Source organism: Gossypium hirsutum, chromosome A03 (assembly GCF_007990345.1).
Source record: "Gossypium hirsutum isolate 1008001.06 chromosome A03, Gossypium_hirsutum_v2.1, whole genome shotgun sequence".
Taxonomy (NCBI): Eukaryota; Viridiplantae; Streptophyta; class Magnoliopsida; order Malvales; family Malvaceae; genus Gossypium; species Gossypium hirsutum.
In genome coordinates this window covers 5,074,343-5,084,537 of record NC_053426.1, presented here as the reverse complement: position 1 = coordinate 5,084,537, position 10,195 = coordinate 5,074,343, and the positions used below count along the sequence as shown (strand labels likewise).

Below are 10,195 nucleotides of genomic sequence, written 5' to 3'. Positions count from 1 at the left end.
GCATCATGCCTCATCGTTGACTGCTTCTGTATCTGTCTCCCACTCTTCATCTGTCTTTGGGGATGAAGGAAAATGATAGCTCTAAGGAAATTTAGTGAAATAATAATTTATTACTCAAATAATGTACAACTTTTTTTTATTTTAAAAATATTTGGGTTTCCCAAACTGTGTCGATTTGGACATTGGGAAACCCAAAAATGTTTCCATACTACAACAAGATTTTTTTTTTAAATAATAAAAACTTTTTAAAATTAAAGTTCAATGTTATTTAAATTAAACCATACTAATTGGACAAGAAATCGATCTGGGTATCAAGCTGAGTTAAAAAATTGATTAAACTGATAATTGAACTAATTTCAAACTAGTCCCCAAAACTATTGGCATGACTAGTTCAAAATAAATAAATTACAAAAAGAATTATAAAAATCGATTCAACTGTAAGTTCAAATGATTTTTTAGCTCGAGTCAATCAACCCGTACCAGTTCAAGGGTTAACTAGTTTTTAAAATATTTATACTTTTTTAACCCTAAACATTTACAATATTTTTTTTGTTAATTTATTTCATACCTTTTAAAAGTACTTGAATTTTTTTAAAAAACTTATTTTTTTTATTTTTTAAAAACATAAAAGTTTAAAATTATATTTTGTAAAAAAAATAGAAAAATATGAAAAAAAAATTTTAAATATATAAAAAAGATCCTAAATTTAGTGTTATAAAAATCGAACTAGGCTAATTAGACCAGAAATCAACAAGTCAATCGGTTTTTTATCTCTTACCATATCAATATCCTAACTAATTTTTAGTCTAATTGGTCTAGTCCAATTAAAATAACATTGAATATTAAATTTTTTATTTTTTTAAAAATCTTTTTATTTTTTATTTCTGAAATTTGAAGAGTGTTTATGTTTCATATTTTTATTTTATTTTTAAAGTTTAAAATTTTTAAAATTTTACCTTTTTTTAATATGAAAATTTTGGGAGTTGGGAAGCCCAAATTTTTTTATCGTTCAAAAAATATCATGCGTAAACAAAAGTGGATTTATATTATTTGGGTAATAAATTATTATTTTATTTCTATAAATTTCCCTATAACACTAAAACATGATAAAAAAAGTTTAAATACCAGAATGAAAAATTGATATAGTTCAAGGGCTAGATCATGATTAAATCATTTTTTATTTCCTTTGCACTTATCATATTTAATAGGGTTAATATATTGTTAGGTACTTGAATTTGGTGTTGATATTCAAATTAGCACTTGATTTTTTTTTTCCAATTGAGTACCTGAGTTCGACTTCAATATTTAATTTCCTCCGTCACTGAGTATTTTTGCCCACTTAAGTACTTATATCTTTTTAGGCTTAATTCATAATTTGACCCTTAAAATATACATATTTTCTCATTTTAATACCTAAACTTTGTTTTGATCAATTTGGTACCTAAATATTTATTTGTTATAGTTTTTAATCTATATTTTAAGGGACGTTAGAAAATAATTTTCACCAATTAAAAAGTCACACGTGGTTATATTTTGCTTTTTTTTTAAACAAAGGGTTATATATTATAAAAATGTTTTCTTCTTCATCTTCTTTAATGTTCTTCAATTTCGATCCAACAACCAGCACCTTTCTCTTGCAAATGGAGCTTGAATGCATCAGCCCTTGATAACAAAGTCCCCTAAAGAAAAACTTACCAATGTTTATGGATTTCAAATATTCTTGTGTAAATAGACATGAATGAAAATATTTACTTTTAAAAGATTCTATGGTTTTGATACTTGACAAACCCCAAGCAAAAATTTCAGTTTTGATAGAATTTATGGGAGATGCTTTATGGTGAGAATAAGGGATGAACGGATTGGATCTTGTCTCTGTTTCATCCCTATGCTCAACTAAATCCTGTTAGTGCTGCAGTTTCAATTCAAAATGTTGCCTTTGCAGTTGCTTACAATAAATATAAACCCAAATTATTCTTAGGGAACCAAAGAAGCTACAGTTATGATGAGATAGTTGAAGTCCTTACTGGTGTGAATCATATAGTTGCAGCTCTGAGATGTGGGAAGAATTTGTGGATAATGATATTCAGAACCCAACTAAAATAAGCATGGTTTCTGTTTAATCAACGTATTATATATCTTCAATGATTATGGCATAGCATTTAATATGCAAAATTGCAGATAAGAGAAAACAGAGCATTTGATTTTTGAAGACGAAGAGGAGAGAGGGGGGGAGAGAGAAATAAAATATATATAATTTTTATTTTTGTAATATAATTTTAATTTTAATAAATGTTTTTAAGTAAAAAAATATTTAGATGCCAAAATGAGAAAATAAATACACTTCAAGGGCTAAATAGTGAATTAAACCTTTTTTTTACTAGAACATTCACATGTTAACACATTCTCATTGGGCCCCTTTGGCATGGCTGCCAAATTTAATATTGAAGAAAGTCAAATACCAAGAGATATATTAACCTACTTTTAGTATTACAATGATGGATGCCATGTGATTTTCTTTGTGGGGCACAGGAAAAACTACAACATGCATAGGTCTACTTAAGGCAGAGGATTTTTGTAGTAAACGCATTAGCAGACGTTGTAGTCCAACCAATCAAGCTTTAGATTTCAGTGAGAGCTATTTGCTATAACCCTTTTTTGTTTTTCCATCAACTCAACCATGGCCGAGGCTTTTGCAGCTGAAGTAGCAGCGAATGTATTGGCGAAACTGAGCAGTGCTGCTTTCCAACAAATTGGTTGTTTTTGGGACGTCCAAGATGAATTCGAAAAGCTCAGGGACGTGTTAATGGCTATCAAAGCTGTGCTGGTGGATGCGGAAGAGCAACAGAACCATAACAGGGAGATAACCCTTTGGCTACAGAAGTTCAAAGACGGGTGTTACCGAGTAGAAGACTTGCTGGACGAGTTTGAGATCGAAGCACTAAGGCGGCAAGTCATGGAACGTGGGAGCAGTAGGAGAAAGGTAAGCCGTTTCTTGTCCGGCTCGAACTCGTTGACCTTTCGTCTTCGTATGGGACGAAAGATCAAAAAGGTGAAGGACATGTTGGACGAGATCGAAAGCAATAAATCCAGGTTTCATCTCCTCGAGAGACATCATCGTGTTAGGAACATCATCCATGGCCAGAGGGAAACCTATTCGTTCGTGAAGACGTCCGATGTGATCGGTCGCGATGAAGATAAAGAAAACATGGTGGCGTTCTTAATGAATCCAACTGATGGGGATGGCGAAGGGGACGATATCCCCGTCCTCGCAATAGTTGGAATCGGCGGTATCGGAAAAACCGCTCTAGCTCAACTAGTGTTTAATGATGAAAGAGTGAAAACTCATTTCTGGTTGAGAATTTGGGTGTGTGTTACAGAGGATTTTGATGTCAAGCAACTGATGATAAAGATCATTAAATCCGCAACTGGTACTACGATGTGCAAGGACATGAACAAGGAGGAATTGCATAAGGTTTTACGAGACGGTTTGAAGGCTAAAAGGTTTTTGATCGTGTTGGATGATGTATGGAACGAGGACAAGAGAAAATGGATCGAGCTAAAGGATTTGTTAACTATCGGAGGCCAAGGGTGCAAAATAATCTGCACCACTCGTAGCCACAAAGTGGCTGCTATCACAAGCACAGTTCCACAGTACGATTTAGAGCATCTCTCTTATGAGAATTCATTGTCTTTGTTTCTTAGGCTTGCTTTCAAAGAGGGTGAAGAGGTGCAACACAAGAATCTTGTAAGAATTGGGGAAGGAATTGTCAGAAAATGCAAAGGGGTTGCTTTGGCTGTGAAGACATTAGGTAGTTTGCTTTGTTCAACTAGGGTGGAATATGATTGGGAGCTTGTAAGGGATAGTGAGATATGGAAGCTAGAACAGAAGGAAAATGATATTTTGCCTGCTCTGAAACTAAGTTATGATCATTTGCCTTGGCATTTAAAGCAATGTTTTGCTTTCTGTTCAGTTTTTCCAAAAGACTTCGAATTCAATAGCTTGCAGTTGACCTTGTTGTGGATGGCGACTGGGTTTCTGCAATCTTCCAACGAAAATGAAGAGCCGGAAGATATTGGGAACCGGTACATACATGAGTTATGGTCAAGATCGTTCTTCCAACAAGTTGAAGAAGGGGTCTTTTATTCCACCTTCAAGATGCATGATCTAGTACATGATCTTGCATTATCGGTGGTACAAAATGAGGTGAATTCATTCAATCATTGTTCGACCGGAAATGTTCGACATTTGTGGTTAGATGCGTCAGGGCAAGGTGCTTCCACGTTGCCAAATAACTTGGACCGTCTGCAGTCACTTATTATCTCGTCACATGAAGAACAGAAGGCCAGTAGCGAATCACTTATTGCAGATTACATCTCAAGGTCCAAACATCTGAGGGTGCTGCATTTGGTCGACAGTAGTTTCGAGCAATTGCCGAACAGCATAGGTTATTTAAAGCACTTGAGATATTTGAGCATATATGGCAATGGCAACATAGAAAGGCTTCCAATTTCCATTTGCAATTTGCAGAGCTTGCAAACACTTCTTCTTGGCGGATGCAGGGGAATTGAAGCATTGCCCAAAGATATAAGGTACCTGATTAGCCTTAGAACACTATGTATAACTACAAAACAGGCGAATTTACAAGAGAGTGGAATAGGGTGCCTAAGTTCTCTTAGGTTTTTGAGATTTTATGCATGTGGGAACCTAAAATATTTGTTTGAAGACATGCAAAGACTAACAGCCCTTCGGATATTGGTCATTGATGAATGCAAAAACTTGGTTTCATTGCCACCAGGTTTGAAATACCTGACTGCTTTACAGATTTTGGTCATCAGTGAATGTGAGAAGCTTGATCTCTGTATGGGGCAGGAACTTGAAGGGGAACAAGCCGGAAGCCTTCAGAAATTGTTTATTCGAGGATTGCCGAAAGTGGTGTCACTTCCGCAATGGATCCTTCTAGGATCCGCCAAGACTCTGCAGCAGTTGTACATCATCGGGTTAGAGAATCTCTCAACATTACCAAGGTGGTTCCGATATCTCGTGTCGCTTCAAACGCTCAGGATTGTAGATTGCCCAAAGCTGTTGTCTCTACCCCAAGGGATGCAACAGCTTGCTGCACTCAAACAAGTGGGCATCACAGGGTGTCCAAAATTAGGCAAAAGATGCATGAAACAAACTGGTGAAGAGTGGCCTAAAATTGCTCACGTCCCTCAGCTTTATGTCAGCAATGACTTGGAGACCTCAATCACATATGATGAATAAGTTAATGGCAGGTCAAGTGGAGTTCGTAGATGCTTGGACCAAGTGACTTTCTCCATGTTATGCTCCTCATATGCTTTGTAATTTGATCTCTCTCTCTCTATATGTGTGCGTATCAGACAAAGAAGTTATTTATTTTACCGTGTATTTTAATGTAACCATCCCTTGGTCTATTGCCATCCATGCAAATATTCGGCGAATAACTCCAACATCTAAATAACTGATCCCAGAAATTCACCTAAGCAAATTATTTTACCGTGGACTTCTCTCCATAAAAAACTGAAAATAAAATACATAAAATGCCTACCAGTGATGAGAAGCAGCTTGATCTTCGAAATTTATCTTCCATCAGCAGAACAAACATAATTTTCATAAAGATTTTTCATTATATATGCAATTTAACGAAGACCACATTCTGATTCAAACACTAGCAAAAGCAGTTGAGCACAACTTACATAAACTTCAGCATAGTGCTTAACAGTTAACCGTCAATACATAGATATATAATTATATTAACAAGGTTTGAAATGCATCCTTAAAACTGAAACAATTACATAGAAGTTACTATCTTCCGTATCCATGACATAACAGTTGATATGGTTCTTGATGACAATGTTAATGGTGGTATCTCCTTATAGCAAACTGGATGGATAGTTTTCCTATTGTAGATTTGATTGAAGGTCAGTCCACTACAAGCCTTGGGCATATTAGCACCTTTATAAGCCTTGCACACATAGCTTATATAGTTTTCATAGTCCTGTAATGTGATCACAGATATAACATCCTTTTTATCATGAAAACCATCAATAACGATGTTGATCAAAATCACACATCTGAGTAATGAACAAGTAATTAGGATAATCAATCAATTTGATAGTCAAGGAAACAAACCTCGTAAAGTGGTTGCCCATCCACAACAACCCAAGGTACATATGTATGAGGTGGTTCAAGGGCACTTGTTTCAGCTGCATATTGTAGATCAAGCTGCATAAAGATAGCAATTCCTTACTAAGCCACCCAATTAAGCATGCAGGAAAGGATCAAAATGACATAATGACCTAAAATCATTATCTATTGTCTCTAAGGAATATAAACAAACTATGCAAGGACAGTATTTCAAATACCAATAAAGGACAACTAAACAACAAAAATCACAGAAGCTGACAGACATGTAAATCTCCAAAACTTAGAATGATCTGCTAAGAACACAACACTAAATGTCCAGTTCTATCACTGATTGTTTTGTACACAACAAATAACAGGTGCTTGTGAAGTTATACAGTTACCCTATTCACAGTGATAAAAGCCATAATCCAAGAGTTAATACATTAAAACAATTTATAAGTAATGAAAATAATTACAAAGCCGAGCAGTGCTGCTGCTTCTTTTTTTTTTTTTTTTTCTTCTCATTCTACTCTCACTCGGTCGAGCAGGTGAAGCTCCATTTATGGCTTTCTGATTTTTCAGTTCCAATAGTGATTTCACAAAATCACATAACAATCAACACTTTAGCAGAGTTGACATAGGAATCGCTAAAGTAGAAGCACTTTTCTTTACAAAAAAGTTTCTTTTCAGGTGCTCCAAATCAAAGTAGGAAATACCACAACAGCATGTTATATCCCCTACGCTAGAACCAATTGAAATTTTGGAGAACAAAAGAACTGAAGATGTATATTATTATTGGTACTGAACTAATGATATCAAGATGAAACACTTTCCTCGTGCACCACAAATCTCAAATCAAGAGTATCATAAAATTACAAGTCAAAGTTGTGGTTACAAGTTAAACTTTTTTAAGGGCTACTAAACATGATAACATGTCATATAACCTTCGCTAAAATCATTTGGAGAACAAAAGAATATGTCTATTATTAAGGGTACAGAGATCATGATGAAGCACTTTTCTCGTGCACCATAAATCTCAAATCAAGTGTATCATAAGATTACAAGTCAAAGTTGAGGTTACATATTAAACTTCTTTAAGGGATACTCAGTGCAAACATCTCAGGTTCTACGAATCTGTACTAATTTATGCACCAGGATATTCAATTGTTTAGTAAAAACAAAAATGAAAATAAACATATTCTAGATAGAACACTCTATGGAGAAGACTAACAAATATAATCCATATTACATCACATGAATGAAAATAGTCAAATTGTAGCGCAGAGAGTACTAACCTTTTGCCCCAGTCCACTCTTATAACAATCATTAACGGGCTTTGATTCCAATCCCAATTTCTTAAAGCACGATTCCCATTCAAGGGGCTTGCGCTCCAATTCCAAATTCTCAACGCAATAGATAAACGGGAAATGGTCATTCTGCATCGTAAAAGCTTGAAGTTAACATAACCCATGTTGTATATTTATAAGGTTGGAACATAGATACCAGTCATGATATGTTTTGTCATAAAAAAATATTGCACTAGACGTCCTTAAACTATGGCTCAAGTTTTAAATTGGTCCTAAACTTCAAAATAGTTTAAATACAGATCCTTCGACATTAAATATCACCTCGATTCTAATATGGGAATTTCTAAAACACAGGGATCAAATTTTAAACATATCTATTTCTTTTGTTCATCCGAGCTAACATTTAACCTATGTGGCTAGGCTGACACCTTATCGATACATACTCACATAAAGATTCAATTACACCATTTTGGAGTTCAAAATTCGGGATAATTTATAGTTTGGTATGTACCTGTAATCAACCCAAAAAGAGTATTAAACTTAAGAGACGAAATCAACTACTAAAACATTGAGAAAATATGAAAAATCTACCAGTTTAGGCCAGGCATCAATTGCACAAGCTTCCACAGTGTTTAACAAGCATTCAGTAGGGCCATGCTGCAACAAAAAATAAACAAATATATCATTGCCTTTTCAATAATTGAATAAAATCCCAATTGAAAATAAAAAAATAAAAAAAAAGCTTGTTTAAATTGAAACAGAGTGGAACACAATAAGAAAGACCTGGCAATCAAAGGTGTCGTTGCCTTTGAGCTTAGCGTTTCCCCAAGGAACGAGGCGGAGATCGACGATGGAAATGAGATCCTCATTGAAGAGCTTGGGCAGGTAATTGACAATGAAATTGGCACTGTATGGGCAAAGGGACTCGTAATACAAAGTCAAGGAGACTTTACGAGAATCAGAAGGAAGGCTAATTGTGGAAGCTGAAGCAAATGAGCCCAGCAAGGAGAGGCAACAGAGAACTGAAACCCATCGTCGATAAGCTGCCATTCAAGAAGGGGGAGAACTTACAAAGATTTGGACTTCTTTTTCCTACAAAAATATAATGAAAATACTTGCAGACACCCCAACTACTAGACTATTAAAAGGTGGCTAAAATACACAAGTGTCATATGCTTACGCCACAAGAAAGGACACGTCATCTCTTATCTCTATTTGCATCATGTTTTTTTTTCTTGGTAAATTACATTAAAAGTCCCTTGACAATATAAGCCTTTAACAATCTGACCTTTTAAACATGTTAAAAAAGGGTAAACTATAAAAATAGTCACTTTTGTTTGCCTCAGATTACATTTTAGTCACTTATGTTTGAAATATTATGTTTTAGTCACTCATGTTATCGTTTTGTTATAAAGTGGTCACTCTACCATTAAGCTCTGTTACCTCTCTAACGGCGGTCTTACGTGGTAGTCCAAATGGGTTTTAAATGCCAACTTGTATGTCCAGTTGTTGGGATGAAAAAAAGTTTTTAATTAAATAAATTTAATTTGGACTTCCACGTTAGACATCCAAGTTGGTATTTAAAACACATTTGTATTACCATGTAGGACTATTGTTAGGGAGGTAAAGGAGTTCAATGGTAGAGTGACCACTTCGTGACAAAATGATAATGTAAGTTACTAAAACGTAACATTTTAAACGTAAGTGACTAAAATATAATCTAAGATAAACAAAAAGTGACTATTTTTATAATTTACCCCAAAAAAATCGAGGTTGTAGGGAGTGCTCCCACATAGAACTTCCCACCAACTCTAAAAATGTTGAGTTAATCAAGTTCGAGACACTAATGAAATCTTTAAAAATTTTAGTAAATTCTTATAAAATTTGGTAAATTTTTAGAAATATTAGTACACGAAAATGTTGAGATGATCATATTGGTAAAACATTAGAAATTTTGATAAAATATTGAAAATTTTGGTAGAACCTAAAAATTTTTGGTAAATCTTTAGATATTTGGTAAAATCCTAAAAAATTTGAGAAATCCTAAGAAATTTTGGTATGCAAAAAATGTTGTGTTGGTGGAGTCTAAGAATCTAAGAAAATCTGTAGAAATATTGATAAACCCTTCGAAATTATGGCAAAGCCTTAGAAATTTTGATAAATCATTAGAAATTTTGATATGTCAAAATGTTGAGTTGTTTGGGTATGGGAAACTAAGGAAATCTTTAAAAATATTGATAAATTCTTAGAAATTTTGGTAAAGCCTTGAAGTTTTTTATATAACCTGAGAAATTTTGATAACTATTTAAAATTTTCTATAAATCTTTAAAATTTTTGGTATTGCCTTAGAAATTTTGACATGCACCCAATTTTAAATATATACAAAAATTAATTTTCAATCTTAAATAATATTTAATTACGAATTAAATATATTATATTTTGTTTTATATATTAGTTTCCATGTCATCTTATTTTAATGTTGTTAAGAAATGTATCTAAATATGTGATAGAAATCAAATTTAATTACCAACTTGCATAAAAAAAAAACTTAAGTATCAATTTAAAAATTAAAAAAAATTCAAATACTAAAAAATAAAATTTCTCTTTTATATTCTTCTTTTAACATTGACACAAAAAGATCTCTGTAAAAAGTGCTCACTAGAATTCCCGAAAAATCATTTGGGGTTCTAGGGAGCACTCCCACATAGAATTTCTCATAAGTAAATCTATTAAACTTTAATTT

General features: G+C 33.6%; 2 protein-coding genes across 2 annotated transcripts; one reads left to right on the top strand and one right to left on the bottom strand.

The window, feature by feature from the left end:
• Positions 1-2,677: 2,677 nt before the first annotated feature.
• On the top strand, positions 2,678-5,263 carry LOC107963853 (putative disease resistance protein RGA4). The gene has a single exon (XM_016900354.2). It carries the CDS (start codon positions 2,678-2,680, stop codon positions 5,261-5,263), a length of 2,586 nt encoding a protein of 861 aa, XP_016755843.2.
• A 394-nt stretch (positions 5,264-5,657) lies between these two features.
• Positions 5,658-8,587, bottom strand: LOC107963854 (gamma-interferon-responsive lysosomal thiol protein). The gene is made up of 5 exons (XM_016900355.2): positions 8,236-8,587; positions 8,044-8,109; positions 7,441-7,581; positions 6,152-6,244; positions 5,658-6,017 (listed from the first exon to the last, which is right to left on the bottom strand). The coding sequence occupies exons 1-5, from the start codon at positions 8,500-8,502 to the stop codon at positions 5,811-5,813; spliced, it is 774 nt and encodes a 257-aa protein (XP_016755844.1). The 5' UTR covers positions 8,503-8,587; the 3' UTR covers positions 5,658-5,810.
• Positions 8,588-10,195: the final 1,608 nt, after the last annotated feature.